This window comes from Herpailurus yagouaroundi, unplaced genomic scaffold, assembly GCF_014898765.1.
Source record: "Herpailurus yagouaroundi ecotype Mexico unplaced genomic scaffold, PumYag 163, whole genome shotgun sequence".
Lineage (NCBI taxonomy): Eukaryota > Metazoa > Chordata > Mammalia > Carnivora > Felidae > Herpailurus > Herpailurus yagouaroundi.
Window position 1 is genome coordinate 36,320,426 of NW_024412404.1, and position 24,130 is coordinate 36,344,555.

Here is a 24,130-nt window from a genome sequence, read left to right on the forward strand (position 1 = left end):
GTCTTTCTGGAATTTCAGACTTAGACTGCCCTAAAGTAAACTCATAATCTTCTGCCTCACATATAACTTGCTTCTGATTTCTAACTGCTGCTAATGGTACTAACACTTGGCTTTGAAAGTTTAGAATTATCTCTGCCTCTTCTTTCTCCTTAATCCTTCCTAAGTAATAATTAGTAAGCTTTTGTTTTCCTTTGATATGTCTCTTGTATATCTATCCCTTCCTCTCCATTCCCATTCCATTACCTCACGCCTGGAAGTAGCCCTAATGGTTTCCTAATTAGTCTTCTTTAATCATGGTCTCTGCCCTTCCTTCCAATCTATCCGAAAAAAGTTACCCGATCTTTCTGAAACATCATTTTCATATACCACTTCTCTATTTTAAAACTGATGGTGACATTCCCTATTTTCTCACATATCAAATCTAAACTATTTTCCCTAATATTCTGTACCCCTTGTAATATGGCTCCCTCACCTTCTCTAGCCAACCTTTCACTCCACTGCATCCTACATTCCAATCAGGCCTATCCTTCTTCAGCGACCCACAAGTACAGCACACTCGTGTCCACCTGTATCCTTCTCATAATTTCTTCTCACATAGGATCTACTTCTATCCACTTCTGTAAATTCTATCTACTGTTTAAAGCCCAACTCAAAAACCCTCCCTTCTATAAAACTTCTCATCTACATATCCCATTAGTCATAGATGTACTCCTGCTCTAAACTCCTACAGGTACATACACAGAATATTTAACATGAAGGATGTACTGTCTTGTACTTAGGACAGATTTTAACTTGGGCCAGTATGCTGAGTATGCGCACTAGGGTGAAGGGCAGCCTTGGCTCTGTTCCCCACCCTGACACTTCAGGCAAGTGACAAACTCTGTGGCTCTCCCTGAAGAACAGGAAACGGTCAATTGCCTCTGCCTCTTCATAAAATCATTTTTTTCCTCCATTTAATAATTTATTTATTGAATACCTACTAAAATTATAAAGGAAATAATGAATGTATTGTTTTGAAATATGTGCAATAAAGGATTACATAAGATTTAACATAAAAGTATCATTCAAGATTTTTCAAAGGAGTCTGCAATTATAGGTTTCTCCAAAGATTTGATTTTGTTCCACCCTGAGACTTTAATGACCCAGAAAAGGACAAGAGAGAAAAATGATACAGATGTTTCATATCTTCTTTCAGTCAATTTACCAAATTTTTGAAAAGAAGTTTTATATAGTTACTATTTAGTAGTAAGAAAAATACAACTAAAATGCAAAACTTTCAACAAAGCTCCCTGCTATTTTCTTATCTAAGATACAAATTTTAAACCAATCCCTATTCAAATGTACTATCAGCCTGACATTTTATAATATTCTGATTCCAAAAACTACAAAATACTATTATGATTTTGAAATTATTGTAGCAAGAGAAATATTTCTTAAAAATAATAAAGAAACTAGGGGCACCTGGGTGGCCCAGTCGGTTAAGCATCTGACTCATGATCAGATCAGGTCATGATCCGATTGGCTCACATCATGATCTCACGGTTTCATGGGTTTGGGCCCTGCGTTGGGCTCTGTGCTGACAGCGTGGAGCCTGCTTGGGATTCTCTCTCCCTCTTTCTCTCTGCCCCTCCCTAACTTGTGCTCTCACTTTCTCTCAAAATAAATAAGCATTAATAAATTAAAAAAAAACAAAACTAATAAGGAAGCCAGATGTCACAAAGGGGTTACTATGAACGGCTGACTCCAGCACCTCCTAGTGTTGCTAACCCTAAAGCAGCACCCCAGGTTTGCCATAAATTTTATAACACTGGAGAGAAAGAACTAATTGTACCCCAGTACTACCACTTATTAAGCACCTGCTATGTGTCTAACACTGAACTAGGTGCTTTATATGCACTATCAAATGGACTATCACAACTCTGCACACTATGACGATCCTTGCTTCATTATTAAGGAGACAGAGCTGAGGAACTGAGTAATGTGACCACAGTTATAGTGGGTGGCAGAGACAGAGTGTGTATCCAGCTCGAGCTCTTAAGCCTGTGCTTGTAGTCACTGTCCTGGAAACAATCCCTGCTCTTACACAGTAGATCCTACCCCTCCCGCCTACTGAAGGAACATACCGCAGTAATTCTCCTCCCTCTTTGCTGCGCTGTTAGCTTTGCACTCACTGCTGAACACTTCCACGCATGTTTCTCTTTATCTCAAGAGAAAATCTCCAGACTCTATCCTTCCTACTACTACACCACTTCTTTGCTCCCTTTAGCTGCCGAACTTACAGTCTCCAAAACCTCTCCTCCATGCTCTCTTATACCAGCTCTGTTCAGATTTTGTCCCACTCCTATACCAAAACCGCTCTTTGTCAAGTTCACTGAGGACTCCAAATGAATTCAACAGTCACTTTCACCTTACCTGACCCAGCAGCAACAATCCAGAACCAATCTCTCTATCCTCCATGATACACTTTCTTCATGTGGCTTCCAGAACACCACACAAGCTTTTTTTTCCTCCCTCCTCTATTGGTATCTCCTCAGAGCCCTGAGGGGCTTCTCCTACTCTTCCCCTAAGCTTTTCTTACTGCCCCCAGGACTCAGTCCTTGGCCCTCTTCTATTTATACATACTCTTCCTTGGTGATTGCATCCAATCTCACGACTCCTTCAAGGCTGTACTCAAATGTCCACATCAGAGGCTTACCCTGAGCACCATATTCAAACCACAACTAGCCTTGCCTGTGGCATTCTTGCTCACTGCTCTTTTTTGATGGACGAATCTTTGAACACACTATAGCCTTAACTTACCATGTTTATTACATGTCTCCCCCTACAAGAAGGGTAAACTCCAAGAGGGTGCAGATCTTTGACTTTCATTCTCTAATGTATTCCTCTTACTCACTACTGTGCTTGACACATAACAGGTGCTCAATTAATAACTGCTGAAAGGAGAAATATGCTACACCGCTCTACTAGTGAAAATGCCAAATGGCAACCTTTCCCCCAAGTCACCAGTACCCGATGGCACGAGAAACAAGGCAGGCTCAGGTGTTCCAGTAGGGAATGTTAGTTGAGAGCCCTCATATTTTCAGATATTATCTAAACATTGAAGTTATTTGTGCCTCTACCTTCAAACATGTTCAGAACTACCTAAACACTATATCTGAAAAGAACACACCAGGAGTAGGGAAGTGGAAATTTTAGGTCCAGGAGTAGCATGCTAAATCATTCAGCAATGACTAAATCCCAAATAGCTTAATTTTTTCTCCTAGGACCCAGAGGAAGATTAGAAGCAGTGACAGGTTCTGGTGAAGTCTGGCAGCAATGATACAAATTTCAAACCACAAAAGCTTCGGAGCCATCTCAAACACAGATTACTAAGAAACTTCAGAATTCCAATCTAAAAGATCAGGTCAAAAGGCGTAAGCTGCAACTCAGGAAAAACGTCAGAAGAATGGATACATCTCCTTATATCATGTTGTCCTTTCATCTCCATCCTTGAAGGAGGGAACCACTAAGATAAAAACTTTTTTCCTGTAAAAAACCAAAGCTACCACCTGTACAAAACCAGCCAACAATGCCACTGGACTAGACTTACAATCTGAGCTCCATCTTGTATGTACTAGTGGGGGATGAGGGGCATTTCTTCCCATTCTTGATGTTTCTTTTTGTGTGGAAAGATTTCCATCAGCAAATGGTCTTTGGTCTTACTCCACTCTCATCCCTTCCTTCCTTTCCTAAAGGATACACACATTCTGCTCTGTTTCTCCACATTTAAGTTTCCTAAGGGCAGGTGCCCATATACAGAAACTTGCAATAGTCCAGCACTAAGTGCGAGAAGTCGGTCTAATTCTGAATTTCAATATTAAGAAGCCCACCTGTCCAAAGACAGAAGTCACATTTTCCAATATTAGCCTCATTAATAATAAAAGTGATATCCTGGCTTTTGGTATGTTGTATCCTTTCCTGGGGTTACTCAAAATCAGTTTAAAGCACAGGCATGATGAAGAGGGTTTTTGACTGCTTCCCTTCAACTCTCTATCACCCTAGGACTCTAAGCTCACCTGTGAAATCACCACTAGCCCAATGTTTGAACTCCATGGCCTTAGCACAGTGCCTTGATATGGCAGATGCTCACTAATGTTTGTTAAACTGACTGAAACACATAATGAATGTCTTAAAAGATACAATTTACCTACCCTGTGTTGAAAAAAGGATGGATCAAGATATTTGTCAAATCGATCCTCAAATTTTACATCTGACTTTTTCCACTTGACCTGAAAAAAATTTTTTCACACGAAAATAAAGGCCAGTAAACAAATTAACAAGCTAACAAAATTCTGAGCACAATTAGGGAAGATTTACAGAATTGGAATAGGAAACTAGAGAAATGGTGGAAAGTTACTGCCAATTTGAGAAGCTGAAACACGTATGATAAAAAACCAACTTTCCTCTCTGTGTATTAAAACTTCCAACTTTACCTAGAGGGATCATTTCAGTTTTCAAGGACATTAATGTAAGTATTTGCTACTTATATACTCTGACCTGATAAATTGATAAGAACTGAATCAAGGGGTCCCTGAGTGGCTTAGTCAGTTGAGCATCCGACTTCAGCTCGGGTCATGATCTCACAGTTCGCGAGTTCAAGCCCCGCGTCAGGCTCTGTGCTGACAGCTCGGAGCCTGGAGCCTGCTTCAGTTTCTGTGTCTCCCTCTCTCTCTCCCCCTTCTCCCACTTGCTTGCGCACTCTCTCTCTAAGATAAATGTTAAAAAGAAGAACTGAACTAATTAGACCAATTAAAATAAGAATCCACCCATCTTTGACATTAGACTGCATTAGTTTTATTACAATTATCAAACTTCTTTATAAGTTCAGTTCCCAGAAATATCATTTGTACTAAGTACATATGCATAAGCTTAAAAAACTTAAAAACTGGCTACTACCAATGGACTCATTCCAGTTATCAGGGAAAAAAACTGGCAAAGAGAGAGGCTACCTACATCAGATTTTTCTTCTTTCCACTATTTTTAATCCTAATGGAACAGAATTAACTTGACAGTTGCAAAGGGCTCTGACAAGCTCTTACTCTGCAGGAGTATCTTATTCCAACTGATAAAGCAAAACATGGTAAACTATACCCATCCAGCAATTTTCAATACAGCATCACCTCTATCTGCAACAGTAAAAAGGAAAGAGAAACAACAAGGCATACTACAATCTAAAAATGTAACCATGAGAATACATGGCTGGGTTAGCTCTAACTGCTCAGTTATAATGGTAAACTTTGCCACAGCCAATGAGAAGTCCTGCATATGCGTACCTCTATCTAATACAGACCTGAGGCAAATCTTCTCCCTGCTTGTAGGAGGCTTACTTACATGCATTAAGGAAACAGTCTTAATAATATTCTGTTGCACCCTACTTTCATTTACTAAAGTAGTAAAACACACTTTACTGTTGCTATCAGGTCACAAACACTCATTAATGTATAATTATTTTAATACTTACTGAATATGACATCTGGATTTTAGTATTGGGAACAAGTTTCACCTTTCCTTCACTAGTTAGATTAACATCAACAATTCGATTTCCATTAAAACCTATTTCAAGTTTTTTGTAGGTCCAAAGATAGTAATCTTCTCCATTTTCATCTGCTTCACCAACAATACCTACAAAAGAAATAATACTTTATACAAGGTAATATCACTTAATATTTAAAATATATTAGAGGCTAAAAGCTCATAAAAAAAGTTCTTATAAACAAACAATATTTGAGGAATATTACCATTATTCCTCATGGTTAGAAAAAGGCAAAAGTATAGGCTGGAATTCTACTCTTTGTTAACTACTTGGCAAACATAAACCATAGCCACACCATGAACAGTTCAACAAAACCTGTCACTACTGATACTCAAAGTCCATGCTTTGTCATGAGTATCACCTTCATTGTAATAATTATCACCTTATATGTATATACTTCCTAACACCTGAAAATTTCAGGGAAGTACTATGTCATCATCTGGCACAGTCATCCAGTTAGTAGTGGCCAAACTAAAATTAAGTTTCAGTTCCCCAGAGGCCCAATCCAATACTTTCTCTAATAACCTACACATTCCTAAATAAGCTTCACATAGGCGTTTATGGGTACCAAAACTTAAAATGTCTCTTCTTTATGTTTCAAGCACTGGCCCCATCCCTGGGAAAACATCAAAATGAAGAGTGTTGAAGATAAATGTTAATGAGGCACAGTTTAAAATGATCATTCTGATCACAATTTCAGATACTGGAGGAAGACCCGAACCGTGTCAGGGCAATAGGTGGTAGCTAGGGATCTCTCTCGTGTGCCCTCATACTGTCAGCTATTTATCTAACGTTCCCTACCAAAACCTATATACTTCCCAAGAACCTTATACTCTAAAAGTGACTCCTTTCCTCTATGGTTAATGCATCTCATTAAAGTAGTAGGGGAAAAAAAGATCCTTTCTTATTAAGGAGTATTTGCTTATTAACCAAAGTTGTTCTCTCAAATTGATACAAATTCAAGGAATATAGTTTCATTGTATTTGGGGTTGCAGAGGGATAATGAAATCCTTCTAATAATTAATTTCATCAAGGTTTATTTACCTACGTACTCTGAAAACTCTGGGGTAGAGACAATTACACCAAATAAGCTATTCTCTGAGGGTTGGTTTTTTTTTGTTTTTTGTTTTTTTTGAGAGAGAGAGAGAGAATGTGAGTAGGGGACAGGGGCAGAGGGAGAGAGAGAGGGAGAGAGAGGGGGAGAGAGGGGGAGAGAGGGGGAGAGAGAGGGGGAGAGAGAGGGGGAGAGGAAGAGAGAGGAAGAGAGAGAGAGAGAGAGAGAGAGAGAAAGAGAGAGAGAGAGAGAGAGAATGAATCTCAAGCAGGCTCCACGCTCAGTGCAGAGCCCAACATGGGACTCAATCCCACAACCCAGGGATCATGACCTGAGCCGAAATCAAGAGTCAGGCACTCAACCGACCTAGGTTGAACCACTCAGGCACCTCTCTCTAAGGGGCTTTAAAAAAAGTATGTGAAATACTTACCCCAAGAAAAAGCTAAATAAGAATTTTTTTCTGACAAGAATTTTTATAGTTCAGACATTCTAGGACACCCAAACGTATCTTTCCTAAACACGACAGACCCTGGAATCCCAGGGCTAAAAAAGATTTATTTTAACAGGAAAGCACAATTGCCATGTTGCTAAGGAAATCCACAGAAATGACCAAAAAAAAACTATGGTCATAAAAGAAACCCAAAAGCAATGGAAAAAGAACAGGAGAGGAACTTGCTCTCCCACCAAAAACAGAGGAAACCCTGACTAATGGGTTCTTCTGAACTACAGGCTCACAAATCTTGAGCGACTATTCAGCACATCTTCCTGCTACCCCCAGAGCTGATCACAGAAATGTCTGTGTTAATGTTAACGCTAATTATAGTCATTAATATGAAATGCTTACTATTTATACCTAATTAACATGCAACAGAGTAGCAATGATGCATACAATTACATCTTGAGATTGACTTTCTTACAAATTTCATCTTAGAACCACGTTAGACTCTGGTCTGATATGTTCAGTATTTCAGTTTGCTGCTCAAGAATATAGTGGTCTGCCAACAAATTAAAGAATCAGAATGTTTATTATATATAAGAACAGGTGTCCAAAGGGGGAAAAAAACCCACCAAGAGAATAATATGATCAAACATGCTGGTTATCATAGCATAATGATTGAATTTCATCATATTCTTAACAAGTTCACCACCTTCACGTAGCTCAACCAGCTATGGGACTCTCCCCACCTCGTCAGTAGCATACATATCTGGCAGAGCTCGGTGCCTTGCATGCTGTCACTCATATGAGACATAAAGGGACACAGAGCAGCTGTGGTCCCCAAATGCCCTGCCAATTGCAGTAAGTACTCAACTACTCTTTCGAATAGTCACTTCCCACCCTCTTTAGAATATTCACTTACTTTATACTGACTTGCAATACTAACTCATTTCTTTTTTTTTTTTTTTTAATTTTTTTTTTCAACGTTTATTTATTTTTGGGACAGAGAGAGACAGAGCATGAACGGGGGAGGGGCAGAGAGAGAGGGAGACACAGAATCGGAAGCAGGCTCCAGGCTCTGAGCCATCAGCCCAGAGCCTGACGCGGGGCTCGAACTCACGGACCGCGAGATCGTGACCTGGCTGAAGTCGGAGGCTCAACCGACTGCGCCACCCAGGCGCCCCAATACTAACTCATTTCAACAGTACATAGATGTGAATTCCTTTACCTAATACTGATGTTCTCCTGCAAAGCTGCATGTCAATATATCCTTCAAAGAAAAAAACCAACTAAAATAATCTAATCAAGTCCAGCACAAGCAGAGTTTGGATTTTGTATAGGTTTATATTAACTATCCATCAATACAGAAAAATAAGAGCTAAAAACACTAAAATGTTTTTAGGGGTGCCTGGTTGGTTCAGGCAGTAGAGACATGACTCACGATCTCAGGGCTGTAAGTTCAAACAGGGTGTAGAGATTACTTAAAAATAAAAATCTTAAAAAAAAATGAAAAAAATTTTAAACATACAGTGTTAGGAACCTGCAAAACAAGTTGCTCAGGAGACTGTCTTATCTAAAACCATACTACCACAGTTCCATATGAGAGAAAGCCCAAATAAAACTTCAAAATCCTATTTAGTTCCTTTGATTATATATGACAGAATAACTGAAAATAAGATATACAAAAATGGGGGAAGGGAAGATACTTCAGATTGTTCAAAATGCCTTTTAATTCCTTAAATCTGAAAAGTTATACTATATAAAAATTGTATTTTGAGGGAATATCATATAAGGTTTGGCAACGTTAAAACCCCTTCAAGCAACAGGGATCATAAAGAGTCAAAAACTGTATGATCAACAAGGGATCATAAAATTGATGTTAAAATAATTCCGTGGAAAATAGTGAAAACTCATTTACTGATTCAGTGTACAATCAATCACCTTAAGAGTCATTACAGGGGCGCCTGGGTGGCGCAGTCGGTTAAGCGTCCGACTTCAGCCAGGTCACGATCTCGCGGTCCGTGAGTTCCAGCCCCGCGTCGGGCTCTGGGCTGATGGCTCAGAGCCTGGAGCCTGCTTCCGATTCTGTGTCTCCCTCTCTCTCTGCCCCTCCCCCGTTCATGCTCTGTCTCTCTCTGTCCCAAAGAGTAAACGTTGAAAAAAAAAAAAAATTAAAAAAAAAAAAAGAGTCATTACATAAGTCATGCTTATTATGCAAGTATGCCCAAACTTTAAATGGAACATATAATACCTACCCCATATTGGTAAGTCATCTATGTACATCTGGTACCAGTAGTGATTTTTAATAGCATACACAAATGCATCTCTCTTTTCTTTATCTAAGTCAATTTCACAGTAAGTGGCTGGCATCACATCATCTGCATAAAATAAAAATTGTGAATTAGCACACTGGTTTGCAAAATAGAGGAAAAATTACACAAGAAAAAGCCAACATTTCCTTAAGTTAAAATTTGTATTCATAACAGTTGAATTTGGATGATAATTATAGGAGGATTCATTCAGTTGATAATTCTTTCCTTTTTAATGAATGTTTTAAGATTTTTCAAAATAAAAGAATTTAACCATCTTTATTTTCAAAGACTATCTAATTACATAAAGAAATTTTCCCTTGTATAAAGAAAATTATACAAGAACATTTACAAAATAACTTTAAAATGAATAATTTGCTTTTAAAAACAAAAATAAAAAAGCTTACAATACACAGGAAAGTTCTCATTTAATGTACATAAAAACTCAAAAATATGATCCTAAATAGAACAACTTCTAGCTGTAAGATCTCTGAGATAAATATTCATTTTAACATTCTTGGAAATGCAAGTCACTGGAGGCCATAGATTCTATGAGGAATTCTAGAGACTCTTCATAATTAGAAAGATTAAAATACAACCTCCATCTAGCAGGTGTCACTGTTTATTAATTACCCAACGGTCCCATAGAGATGAGTCATTTCCACTTGAATGCTTTAAAAAATACTGCTACCACAATACTGTTCAGATGGTCTCTAACCTATAAACCTTTCAAAAATGTGCTTTCAAAATGGGCTTATAAATAAGTGCTAGGGATACAACGTACAACGTGATGACTATAGCTAATACTGCTGTATGACATAGGAAGGTCTTTAAGAGAGTAAATCCTAAAAGTTCTCATCACAAGAAGAAAATTTTTTTCTTTCTTCTTTTCTTTTTATCTATGTGAGAACATGGATGTTAGCCCAACTTATTTGTGGTAATCATTTCACAATATGTGTGAATCAAACAATCATGCTTGTATGCCTTAAACTTCTACAGTGATATATGCCGCTATTTCTCAATAAACTGGGAAAGATGTGCTTATGGTCATTAGTTTCTAAACAAAATAAGACCAAACCCAAAAAACCTGCAACCACTCTAGATGCCCACTTAAATGATTAAATTGTTTTTGTAGACTACTTAGGCAATTAGAATAAATGATAAATCCTAACAACGACAACAACAACAACAAGAAAGCACAGTTGTTTAAGGTCTCCTGTATTATATTATTGGTTATTTTAAACTTGAAATGCAATTCCCCCCAAGAAACAATGTTAAATTTCTTAAATCTTGATTAAAACTTCTTAAACATAAATTGCAGCTGAACCATGATTAACAGCCAGCTATATTATTTCCACGAGAAACAGCAATCTGAGTTAGGACACTAGCAACATGTCTTCCCAATCCTCAACAAGAAAGAACCGCTTTCCCTTACTGGAGCTCAGTCCAGAGTGGGTACCCCAAAACCATAACACCAAGACGGCAGGAAACACTGAAGTCCATGAAAGACAGATAGGGAAATACTCTCACTCCCGAAGTAGAAGAAGAAAATTGCTGTCGCCTCCAACAATGGCTCCCACACAGACTTCCTTTCCACCAAGGCCCTTTCAGGCAGCAAGGAATTTAGGATTTTCATAATGGCAAAAACTGAGACAGAGCAGAGAAGGGCGGGAGGGTTAGGACACGAGATTGCTAGAAAGGGTTCCTACGGCAGGAACTAGAAGAACTGGTAGCAAGAGGTCTCCAGATTTCCAGAGTGTGATAATGCACAAAGGGCAGCAGGAGACTACCGCAATGAGGGGAGAAAGAACCACAGGAAGGTCCAGGCTTGGGCAGCAGCAAACAGCTGTGAGAGACCTCACAGCAAATACTGCAAAGCCACCAAATTCCTTGCTGTTAAAATCAGACATTCACAGATAATCTCCGTTAACAGTGTGGAGGTCTTACACACGAAGTTCTGAGATCTACAAAATGGCATTTAGCTGCATAAAGCTTTTAGGATTCCTCACAGTCTGAACTTCAGTTCAATTCTCTCTTGCCCAACTATCTATCATCTTCTCACCCTATACTCTAGCCAAACCCAACTACCTGCAGTTTGCACACATCTTGTGCTCTCTTGGCCTCTGGACTTTCTGGCCTGTGTTGGAAAGTCTACTACAAATGTCTACCCTAAAATTTTTCCCATCTCCTACCCTCTCCTCCGTAGAGTAATCCTGAATTCCCCACCCCTCACACCTCTCAAATACCAGAGCCCACCCCTTTCTGTGAAGTTCCATGGCTTTCTCCCCATACCTCCCTATGACACCTAAGCCTATACCACTTACAACCTCATACCAGTATCTTACCTCCTCAAAAAGACCGTCAGGCCTTGAGAGCTATGTGTATACTGATTATATCCTTTTTATCCCCACCTATGCCTGTTTGAGTACTCTACACAGAACAGGCACTAAACAAACAAACAGAACATTTTAGCAAATTTTAAGAGCATGCTTTTACATTTATTCAGCAAAGGAAAACATGAAGTATATGACAGTACACACATATACACTCATTTGTGTATGATTAGTGTGCGTGTGCGTGTGTGTGTGTGTAAGGAGAAAAATGCCAATATAAACAAATGAAGTTTTGAGTGGAGTATCTCAGAATGATTCACAAAGAGGTCTTGAGGAGTATCTTTCACTGATGTAAAATCTAGTAAAGAAACGGGTCAAAGGGAAAACCTATCTTTATCGTGGGCTATAAAAAGGACCATGTGAGGTCATATTTTAATGAAATTCCTCTTGCAGACATGTGGGCAAATACAAACATCACAAATAATTGAAAAGTCTGGTTGCTCAGCTAAAACAGCACTTCTCTCAGGAGGGAGCCACTTTGAAAATAACTAATGTAAAGTGTCTAAATATGCCAAATCATTGTTCAGCATTTAATTGGAAAACAATTCTGAAAAATCTATCACCGTAAGTCACTACTGTAAAATTATAAAAGGACATACCTTTTTCAGATGAAATACACACCTATGAATTCTGAAGAGGAGCCAATTAAGATTTCACCAATGTAAACACACATTATATGGCGGGGATGGGGGGAACAAAAGCAAAGTTATAAAGTGGTAATGTTAATACTGACTTTTCAAGCAGACAGCACGGGCAGATTCTGGAAACTACATACCAGTATATCTGTCATCAATTCACAACAACACCCCAAACTAATAACTGAATGGACAATGCAAACATTGCCAAAAGAATATGGAAACCATTTGAGTTCTCTAGGAACCTATCATGCCTAGCTTTATTAGCTTTCTCTTTTGATAGCACTACTTAACTGGAAATCACAAATGCTCTAACTCAAATTCAGCAGCACTTGGCAGTTTTTCATGAAGTCACCAGAGACAAATTTATAGACAGAAACTTGAGTTTTAGTCTGGGTTCTACTATTGACTAGCTATGTGAATAAAAGCCAGTCATTCAACCTTTGCAAACCTCAGATCCCTCACCGGTAAGACAGAGATAACATCCATGCTATCTCTTTTCCAGAGTTGTTTTAAGAATTAAAAGTGTCAATATATTCACAGTGTTTCCTTGGGCCACATATCCATTTGAGAATCCAATGAAAGTGGTGTCTCCCTTGTCCCCCCAAAATGCACATTCACACAAAACTAAATGTACAATTTCAGAAAACCCATGGACCCCTGAAGCCAGAGTTTCTGGTTCAACTTTGTACACCCAGAGCCTATTGTAGTGCTGGAAAGCACTAAACACTCAAAATCTGCTGAATGAAGAAAAAAAAAGATCTGGAAAAACTGGTATAGTCACAGTTAATCAATATATATATTGAAAGCATTATATTATATATTAAAGCATATATATATTAAAAGTATTGATTAACTGACCAAACTATCTGGAATATAAACTGTACAATTTTTTCCTAGATGACTAATTGGCAACATATACCAAGATTTGCCTCTGGGGCTCCTGGGTGGCTCAATCAGTTGAGCATCCGACTCTTGATTTCAGCTCAGGTCATAATCCTGGGTCATGGGATTGAGACCCTTATGTTAGGCTCCACACTGAGCATGGAGCCTACTTCAGATTCTCTCTCTTCCCCCTCTCTGCCCCTCTCCCCTTCTTATATGATCTCTCTCTCTAAAACAAAAACAGAGAGAGAGAGAGAGAGAAAGGCCTTAAAAATGTTTATATCCTTTGATTCAGTAATTCTAAGAATTTACCTTAATAAAAGATTCAGAGATACATTAAAATACTTAAGTGCTAGGGTAGCCAAATGCATTATTATTTCTAATAGAAAAAAAATCAAAAAAAGCAAGGAGGGGGGGCACCTGGATGGCTCAGTTGTTAGAGTGTCTTTCACTCAGGTCATGATCTAGCAGTTCGTGAATTTGAGCCCTATATCAGGCTCATCGCTGTCAGCACAGAGCCTACTTTGGATCTTCTGTCTCCCTCTCTCTCTGCCCCTTCCCCACTTGCGCTCTCTCAAAAATAAAACATTAAAAAAAAAAAAAAAAGCAAGCAAGGAAGAAAGAAAACAGAAAGGAAGGGAGGAAGAGAAGTAAAGGAAAAAAAGAAAGAAAACAATCAGAATACCTTATCATCGGGAAATGGGGAAAATTACAATATCCAAGTTAGAGAATACAACATAAACACATTTTTAAAAAAGTAATTAACAGAGGCACCTGGGTGGCTCAGTTAGTTAAGCATCTGACTCTTGATCTCGGCTCAGGTCATGATCTCATAGTTCATGAGACTGAGCCCCAGGTCAGGCTCTGCACTGACTGTGTGGAACCTGCTTGAGATGCTCTCTCTGTGCCCCTCCCCCACTCACTTTTTTTTTCTCTCTCTCTCTCTCAAAATAAATATTAAAAAAAAGAAAAAAAAGAAGAGTAAAAACTATACATAACTTATTAACAGTAAGTTAAAAATATTATGTATCTGACATAATAAACACTATATGTTACACAATTTTTTTAAATCATATGTATAACAGAAACCCAATTTTTTAAAATTCTAAATAATGTGGGTGAATGCAAAGAAAGAAGGATGGAAGAAAATGTTAATGATAATTATATCCAGGTGATTTTTTATTTGCTTCTTTATATTTCTCTGTAGTTTCTAAATTTTGTACACCGATCCTATATCATTGTCAAAATCAGAAAAAAATATATACACATACATTCTTTTGAAAAAAAAAAAAAAGATATCAATCTGGAGTAGAACAATGTTATCAATGGTTTGAAAAGGAACTTATAAAAAGCCCAGGCTATTCAAATTTGCAGTCAGCACAAGGTTTAAGGAATTGCTAACACCAGAATTCAAAACACCTAAATACAAGATTCAGTACAAGATTCAAATTATTTGGTCTGGCTAAAACACTCTGGTTGAAACCAACAGGACAAAATACGGCATTAAGTTCCCAGACTTCCAATTAAACAAGGCAGATTAACCACAAGTATGTGTCCTTTCCCTCCTGAAACTCCATTAAAATGTCAATAAAGGAATAAAAAGGATGTAGGTACACAAGGACAAAAAGAGGACAGTAAGATTTCAAAGCATTTTTGGAACACTGAAAATTAACAGAAGATGGTAAATGACTAACAAAGCAGAAGAAACCATAACAGAAGAAAGGGGGTTGGTGTCACAGAACACAAGAGACACTTGAGATTCTCAGGACTTGAAAGGCACCACACACGTCAAAAATTAGGGGACAGGATCTAGGGCTGAACACATAGAGGAACTGTATAAAAATATGTTTATGGAAGGCTTAGATGCCCAAGTTCCCTTTTCCACTCACCACAAAGCTAGATGAATAACCTCAATCCCCCCCTCCAGTAGACCAGAGGCACCTTGCCCTAGAGAACTCCAACAAAAAGGCTGCACAATTAGGGAGAGTAGAATCCAGGGACTGAAAACAGGGTGGGGGGATTAACTTAAGTAAAAATCTTTAGGCAGAATGAAAGGACCTGCCACTTTTCCAGACTTTTCCCCAGTCTTTGGCAATCAGGCCCTTACCACCCAGACAGGTATCTGGAAGGACATACTGCACTGTGGTTAAAAGCTCAAATTCTAGCCATGCACTCCCTAGGTTCAAATCCTTACCCTGCCACTTTGCATCTGTGAACCCTTGGACAAGTTACCCAACCTCTGGACCCCAACCTCCTCATCTGAAAAACAAGGATATACACCTCATAACATTGAGGATGAAAACTGTCAAGACTGAGAATCACTGAATTAGAAATACATAAGACTCAGAGTAGCCTTTGGCATTTCCCTTTATCTGTAGTTCTCTTATCATTTCACTCTAGAGAAGCAAAAGAAATACTTATATTTCTTTTATAATTTCATCCCTCTGTTAAGTTGGGATATTCAAGAAAAAGAAAATTCAAAAGAAGATCAATAAAACAAATGGGAGGAAAGAATCCTCTAGAAGCCATCAATTTTTCAACAATATCCTTCATTATGCTGTAAGAATTCTCAAATGAGGGAGAAGGGGAGTGGACAGTGACCTCCCCTGGTTAGGAATTACTATTCCAGATCATCTAAAGATCATAGTAGAACCAATTATCATAAAGAACAGATAGGCACAGGGTGCTATCTGAGCCTGGGTGGCTCAGTCCGTTAAGCATCCGACTTTGGCTCAGGTCATGATCTCACAGCTTGTGGGTTTGAGCCCCACGTCCGGCTCTGTGCTGACAGCTCAGAGACTAGAGCCTGCTTCAGATTCTATGTCTCCCTTTCTCTCTACACCTCCCCCACTCTCACTCTGTCTCTCTCTCAAAAATAAACATTTAAAACAATTTATTTTAAAAGAACAGATAGGGAGTGCCTGGGTGGCTCAGTTAAGCATCTGACTCTTGATTTTGGCTCAAGTCATGGTCTCATAATTCGTGAGATCAAACCCGACGTCAGGCTCTGCACTAATAGCACAGAGCCTGCTTGGGATTCTCTCTCTCCTATCTGCCCCTCCCCCACTCACAAGTGCGCACACACTCTCTCTCTCTCTCTCTCTCTCTCTCAAAATAAATAAAATTAAAAAAAAAAAAGAGCTTACAATGTCTTAATAGCTAAGGATGCAAGAGTGAACAAGAATGCCACTGTCCCTGCCCTAGCAGAACTAACTAAACTACTTAGCAAGCTAGTACAACAGTTTGAGGATAAATCAAACCCTATAATCAATAAACTAATTTAACATTTCATAATTGCTAATACAAAATTAAGTTGGAACTACAGACCCACACTATGTGTGATTAGTATTCCTATCAATGGCCATTTTAAAAATGTAAACTATGTATCAGGAACTTTGATAAATGCTCTACACAAACTACCTCATTTAAATCAAACAATTCTGTCAAGTAGATATCATTTCCTTCATTTCACAGACGAGGAAAATGAGATTCAAAGTGTAAGAATAACTTGTCCATGACTAAACAGGTAGGCAGAGGTGGCATTGGGATGCATCAAGTCTCTCTGACTCTAAAGCACATGTTTTCTCTATTCTGCAATGGCAGGGTTCCAAGAGGTACCCTCTAAAATCATAGGGTAGGGGCGCCTGGGTGGCGCAGTCGGTTAAGCGTCCGACTTCAGCCAGGTCACGATCTCGTGGTCTGTGAGTTCGAGCCCCGCGTCAGGCTCTGGGCTGATGGCTCGGAGCCTGGAGCCTGTTTCCGATTCTGTGTCTCCCTCTCTCTCTGCCCCTCCCCCGTTCATGCTCTGTCTCTCTCTGTCCCAAAAATAAATAAAAACGTTGAAAAAAAAAATTAAAAAAAAAAATAAAATAAATAAAATAAAATCATAGGGTAATGCATTCAGGCCTGGTTCAAAGATACCCAACTTAATTCTGCCCTTCTATTTTTAATCTTATTTAAATGTTCTTGGTTTAGTATTTTGTCTAATGGTAGTATATAACATTATTAGGAGGAAAAAAAAAAGCTGTACATAAAATCTCAAGTGAGAGGCATCCTACATTAGACTTAAGACTGTCACTTGTTCCCTAAAGGTCAATTTAGTGACCTTTATGAGATAATACCAATTCATTTAACCTGGCAGAATCTACTAAATTTTAAAAAAGGCATGTATATTTATCTGTGTGTGCATGTGTGTGTGTGTGTGTGTGTATATATATATATATATATACACACAGTATTTTCTAGTTTTGAAGTATTTCCAAAACTTTATGTTCTTATTTGAATACGCCTTTAGAAGAACCTTGAAAAATCGAATACTTGAGAGATGAAAAGATTAACAATATAAATGTTTCTATAATTCACATAGGGACAGAAGGCTTGAGTTTCCGTGGCATTATCAGTATGCCATGATACGCCTTGGGCAAATCATTTCATCTCTGGGCTTCACTAAGGGGAAATCAGATGACAATCTCTAAGGCGCATCCAACCTTTAAAATTCTATGACACCATAAATAACAACCAGAAAACCTAGTAAAACATTTCTCAAAGCATGATCAACTATGTCTTTGAACAGGGCAAGCAAAAGAGAAATCTAATCAGCATTTACTTTTTCATTGGGACCACTTAATTTAGCAGCTCCCTTAGCAGCAGCACATCCGCCTGCGTTGGAGGTGCAGAGCTGAGAAGACTCCAAGGAACCGCCAACTCTCCGGGAATAACACCTGGCCAATCCTTGTGCTTTTCATCAAAAGGTGCTTAGTCGGAAAGGAAAATAAAGCCCACTTTTATAGCCCACGAAAACGTTCCCCTCTATCTAAACAATCTACCCATTTCAGCCTCAAGGAACGAATAAAAGAGGACAAGTGAAAATAGCTGAAAGATTACTCTTCTTTAGTAAACAGGGTGAGGACTTCAAAAAGTGATCAAATGTGTCCACGGCAACAAAGCAGGACTCAGAGTTTTTTTTGCCTATTCTCTCTCTCTGGTTCCTCCTTGGTACACTAGAAATGTGCACCAAATATGTAAAAGAAGAAAGTTATGTGAATAAATGTAGGATTGATGTTCTCAAAGATCCCACATGCCAGTCCAAGTTTTCTCCTTACTTGTAATTAAGTAGTTAAGTTGCCTGATTAAATTAAAACTCAAGCCTTAGGGCATGTTTACAATAATTTATAAAGTTACAGGCAGGTCACTGTGGTTTAAATGTACAACTTAATTTTATAATTAAGCCCCAAAGAACACAGTGTGGGGAAAGGGTGGGGAGAAGAATACAAATATGTACACCTATTTTCAACAATAACAAAAAATATTCTGAAAACAAGAATGAAATTTAACTAGTCAAAATTAAACATTATCTTTAAAAATCCCAATTCACATCCGTTTCTCAAAAGTGCAAAAATAGCAGCAATTACGGTTCATTTTACACTTGTAGACAATGAAGTCACAATTAGAGTAAAGAGCTTCAGTAAAATCAATGCAGTAAAAAACAGTTAAAATTCAGAGTTCCTGATTACAAGATCCAAGCTCTATTCAAAAATCAGGACACCTAATCAAAGATCCTGTAAAAACTCAATTACTCAAGCTTCTGTTCACTGGGTTAAAAATGTCTATGCAGGAGGAAATATACTCTCTGGCTAATTTCACAGAGAAAAATTAGAAGTCTAAACACTTTAAACTCAAAGGGCCTGATAAAATAGATACCTGCATAATAAATAGATGAGGATTTTTTTCCAATTTTAACAAGTCTTTGACCTAAAATTTAAAACCACACTATCTTACAAGAATTGAAAGAGTAAATTAACACCCACTGATAAATACATTCTGAGCCAATGGTACAGGTCTGAATTTGAGGCTTTACACAGAATTTTAAATATCCATATACCCCATGACATTCCTGCACCTCCAGAAATTATGAAATCTCCTGACAGCCTTCCCTAACCACATATGTCCAATAACTAGAAGGTTTACTAGAAATCACTTTTCAGGAAGAAATAGGTTAGGGAAATAAAATTTTAACAAATATTTACTTTATTATTTTACAAATATTCAAAATAAACCTTTGTTACTTACTAACATACTTTTCTCAGTGCAACTTAACTTACAGATTAAAACATTTTTTAGAGTTTAAAGCAGTGGTTCTCTAAGGTCAATCAGCAATGTCTGATGACAGGCTGGACTGTCACAACTGGAAGGTGCTACTGGCACTTACTGGGTAGAAGCCAAGAACTTTGCTAAACATCCTACAAAGTACAGAACAGCCCCCCACAAAAAAGAATATCTGGCCCCAATGTCAATAGTGTCAAAACTGAGAAACCCTAGTCTATAATCTGACTTGTACTATAAGGACTATTAAGGTTTACTTACCTTTGAATTTAATATCCAGACCACTAAATTCCAATTCAACTCCTTGAAGTGCTTCTCCCAGAGTTTCATGGTAATGACTGATACTTTTTTTTGACCCCACACAAAATGGAAGTGAAAAGTACTTATATGTCTCTTGGCGATTATGGTAGGGCCCAACAGTATTCATCCATAAGACAACTTCCTCTTTATCATGATACTGAAACAAACAAAAAAACAAAAAAAAAAACCAAATTATAAATTTTTTAATCTAATTTAAATTAAGGGAATATTTGTTATATGATCTAAACAAAAGTGTACTGTGTTTGGGAAGCTATAAAATACTGGAGGTTTATTTTATTTTAATCTGATGATCAATGTCCATACCTTACAAAGACACTTGTTGAATTTTAAAATTATATCTTCTGATTGTGATCTCAGGCAGATCCATCCTTTCTAAACTTTGTTTTACAGAAGGTATTGTTTAAACAAAGTCCAATAGCACATAAGAGTTCAACAGCACATCAAATAATGGTGAACCCAGAACCAGTATTATTCACCATGCTAACATGGACAAGGAAGGAGGAAAGAAAATCAATAGCTTACCCAGAAACTCATGCTAATCATTAGAAACTAAAAAATCTAATGTTGCCAGCAAGCGCAAATAAAATTTCATCTCCTTTCTGATCTTTTCCGTGGCCATTGGTCAAGGTACTAGAAATGACTAAACAAGAGGAAGAGAAACCCATGCTATGGAAATCTCCACAGTCCACTCAAGCCATCATTCTATCTTCCCCCTTTACTAGCCTGAAAGACATGTACTGTATGCATACTTCTTTGGATAAGTAACAATGATTCTCGCCATCAGTAAATACCATCTGTAGCTAAATCTGGAGTGTGGTCCAATGACTGTGGGTAGGTGACTCCACCTTTCCAGGGTCCAATTGGGGAATGTGCCAAAGATTTCTAAAATCTTAAGTTTAAAATTCCAATGATTCTATGAAAAGCAATTACCCATAGCAACATAAGCTGAAGACAAGATAGGATACAATTTAAGTCAACTAACAGTGCAGACATTAAATCACTGATCAATTATTTACCGAGTGCCTGCTACATCCAATAATTGTGTTTATAGCTGAGGATACAGCTGTTAACAAGACAGGTTCCCTGCCCTACTGGAGCTCAAAGCCTAAAGGGAAAGATGGACATTGAGCAAGTAATTATAATAAAGTAGAGTGCTAAGGAGCATGTACTAGAGAAAGCTAACCAACTAACCAACTACCAAATTCTTACCTCTAAAACTAATATAAAAACATTTTTTTAATCAAAATCCAACCTCTCCAAAAACAAACTCATGCCACCCAAATCTACCCTTTCATCTTTGTTTTTCTAATGGTATCACCATTCACTCGCACATGGAAACTCAAACCCCAAGTCTCTCTGCATTCCAAAACCACACTGACTTGTCTACTCTTACCCAAAGCATCTACATCTTCCTTTTGATTCACACCACCAGCATCCTAGGAGTTAGATATAATCACCTCATCTTCAAATATAATAAATGTCTCAATGTCATATAAAACATCGTTTAGGTCATTAAGAAAATAATAAACTATCTTATTTTTTGAATACATGAGACACATACCAAGCATAGTGTTAGGTGTTAAGGACACACAGTTGACCCTTGAACAACGCAGGGTTAGGGTCACCAACCCACCATGCAGTCAAAAATCCATACGTAACTTTTGACTACCCCAAAACTTAACTGCGAATAGCCTTGTTGATCAGAAGCCTTACCAACAACATAAACAATCGATTAACACATTTTTGTATGTTATATGTATTATATACTGTATTCTTACAATAAAGTAAGTTAGAAAAGAGAAAATGTTAAGAAAATTGTAAGGAAGACAAAGTACATTTGTCATACTGCACTGTATTTACGGAAAAAATCTGCATGTAAGCAGAACTACGCAGTTCAAACCTGTGTTGTTCAAGGGTCAATGTACAGATAAATAAAATACTGTCCTTTCCTTTAAGTTCACAATCTATAGTGGAAGACAAGTAAATGATTAATGATGAAGAAATAGCGTTAAAACTAAGGTAATAAAGGGCTATCATAGCAGCAACAAAGGAATCATTAATTCTGCTTTGGCAGAGAAGAAAATTCTCTAACAATATAGAAAATCATAAACCATTTCAAGTGAACTCAGAAAAACAACTATAGATAATCTTCACGTATGAAGGAAGGAATCAAAGGTCTGACTATATCCATACATCCCCATTCAGCTGACAAAGCTATTACGCCACCACTCTTCATCTGATGCTCATGGTCACACAGCACTAATCAATCAAGGCACTCCTTTACAGAGACGGTTATAGCATAAGAATTCTCAAAACAGTGCGCTAAACCAATCAATGATCAACTGACCATAGCTGGTATTAGAATTGAAACCTGCTCACTTGGCAGAAACTTCTCTGCATAGTATAATCTACACAAAAAGTATTTAATAAATACAATGGGAAAACAATGAAAAAAAACAGAAAAAATGCTGAAATGTAAAGTTCATTAGCAACTTACTAAAAAAAAAGTTTGAAGTATGCATACTGACTGATATGTGCACTGATTGCAATAGTTCCCTTTTAGAGAAAAAGGGAAGGTAACAAAATACATCTATTTAAGATTAGAATGCTGAACAAGAGGACCTATCAATGAGGACCTTGTCATTAATCCTGCCAAGTCTGCAGAAATGTTTAAATGTTACTTGGGAAAATAAGCACAAAAATATTTTTTCTATCAATTCCAATACTCATAATTCCTTTAAAAATAGACAAAAATTTGAACTTAAATACTTATTTAAAAAGGGCATTCTTGGGGCACCTGGGTGGCTCAGTCGGTTAAGCGTCCGACTTCAGCTCAGGTCACGATCTCACAGACCGTGAGTTCGAGCCCCGCATCAGGCTCTGGGCTGATGGCTCAGAGTCTGGAGCCTGCTTCCGGTTCTGTGTCTCCCTCTCTGTCTGCCCTTCCCCCGTTCATGCTCTGTCTCTCTCTGTCTCAAAAATAAACGTAAGAAAAAAAAAAAAATAAAAAGGGCATTCTTTTTTTTATACAAACTGAAACATAAAATAACTGAAGGGTCACAGCGTGTGTTCAACGACACATTCTGAAGTCACTTATTTTAATCATTCATGAAACCTGAATGGGGCAGTACAGTTGTGGCCACATGATGGAAATTGCACTGTAACAAAACGTACACCGTTCTGTAACCCTTCTGGGAAGAGGACTGAAATAATAATTAGAAATACATACAGATGTGTAATATATACACACCTTCACACACACACATACGGGGGGTGTGGTTAGGCTAAAGATTAATGCAAAAATGCTTCTTTTCCTTTACATCACTCCTTATGCAGACCATGATCAATATAATTAACTTAATTAAAATGTTACTTTTCTTTGCAGTTCTTGATTACCCCTGAGAGTAAGTGCTCCCAAGACAAGGTCAAGACAAGAGTTCTTTTTCAAGAGAGAAAATGTGCCTTAAAAATATCTTGAAATTAGAAACTACAAAAGGAAGACTTTACACAATGTTTTTTAAGAGAAAAAACACTTTTCCTTTCCCTAAAGCTGCTGAGAAAGTCCCTGAGCTCCACCAATCCATGAGCAGAAAGCAACAGAGGGAAGGCTCTTCTCTCTACTCTGGCCAAAAGGCTAACCTAATTCACTTTCAAAACATTCCATGAAGTTCTAGCAAGCTCATTTTAAATCCTTTCTTTGGAAAAACTATGAGTAGGCCAATGACACTGAGAAAGACAGAGATTTGCAACTTACCTGCTGAGTGTAACCAGAAGGGGAGAAAAAGCAAGGAAGCATAGCAGGGGACCAGGGGACCCTTGAGCATGGCAGCAGTAGTCCCTTCCGTGAGGCCTACCTTGGAAGTAGCCAAGCGAGAGGAGGCCAATCCAGACCACCTGCATTCTTCACCTCACCGTTCTATTCATTTTCCAGTTCTCGGAAGAGTTTCAGTTATACTAAATTTCTGAGCCATTCCCTCCAGCCCAAATGGTTTATAATATTGTCTTCCCTTCCTTTTCTTCTCCACCTTGTTTCTCATGCCATTCCCCCAAATCTACAATGCCCTCTTTCTCTCCACTTTGTCAATTTCTACTTATCCTTCAAAACTACTCAAATCCTTTCTCAAACCCTCTAATCCTCAGCTAAAGCCTTAACATATCAATCCCTAACATGATCTCACCATCTTTTCTGATTGTATTAGCTAACACTTATTAAGCACATACTCTGTGCTAGGCAAACTAAGGTCTTTACATGAATATTTAATCCTCTCAAAATTTTATTAAAACAGATGCTATCATTTTCCCCATTAAAAAAATTTTTTTTACTGTTTATTTTATTTTTGAGAGAGAGACAGAGCGTGAGTGGGGGTGGGAGGGGGGGCAGAGAGAGGGGGAGACACAGAGCTCCTTCAGGCTCTGAGATGTC

At 38.0% G+C, this 24,130-nt stretch overlaps 1 protein-coding gene across 1 annotated transcript in view; it reads right to left on the bottom strand.

Moving 5' to 3' along the window:
* Positions 1-24,130, bottom strand: part of TM9SF3 (transmembrane 9 superfamily member 3) — a 70,215-nt gene that overhangs the window by 39,388 nt on the left and 6,697 nt on the right. Inside the window, exons 2-5 of the mRNA XM_040486022.1 lie at positions 19,648-19,843; positions 9,318-9,440; positions 5,501-5,661; positions 4,191-4,268 (exon numbers count right to left, since the gene is read on the bottom strand). Of these exons, the coding sequence (XP_040341956.1) occupies positions 4,191-4,268; positions 5,501-5,661; positions 9,318-9,440; positions 19,648-19,843 (558 nt within the window). The remainder of the gene's footprint in view (positions 1-4,190; positions 4,269-5,500; positions 5,662-9,317; positions 9,441-19,647; positions 19,844-24,130) is intronic.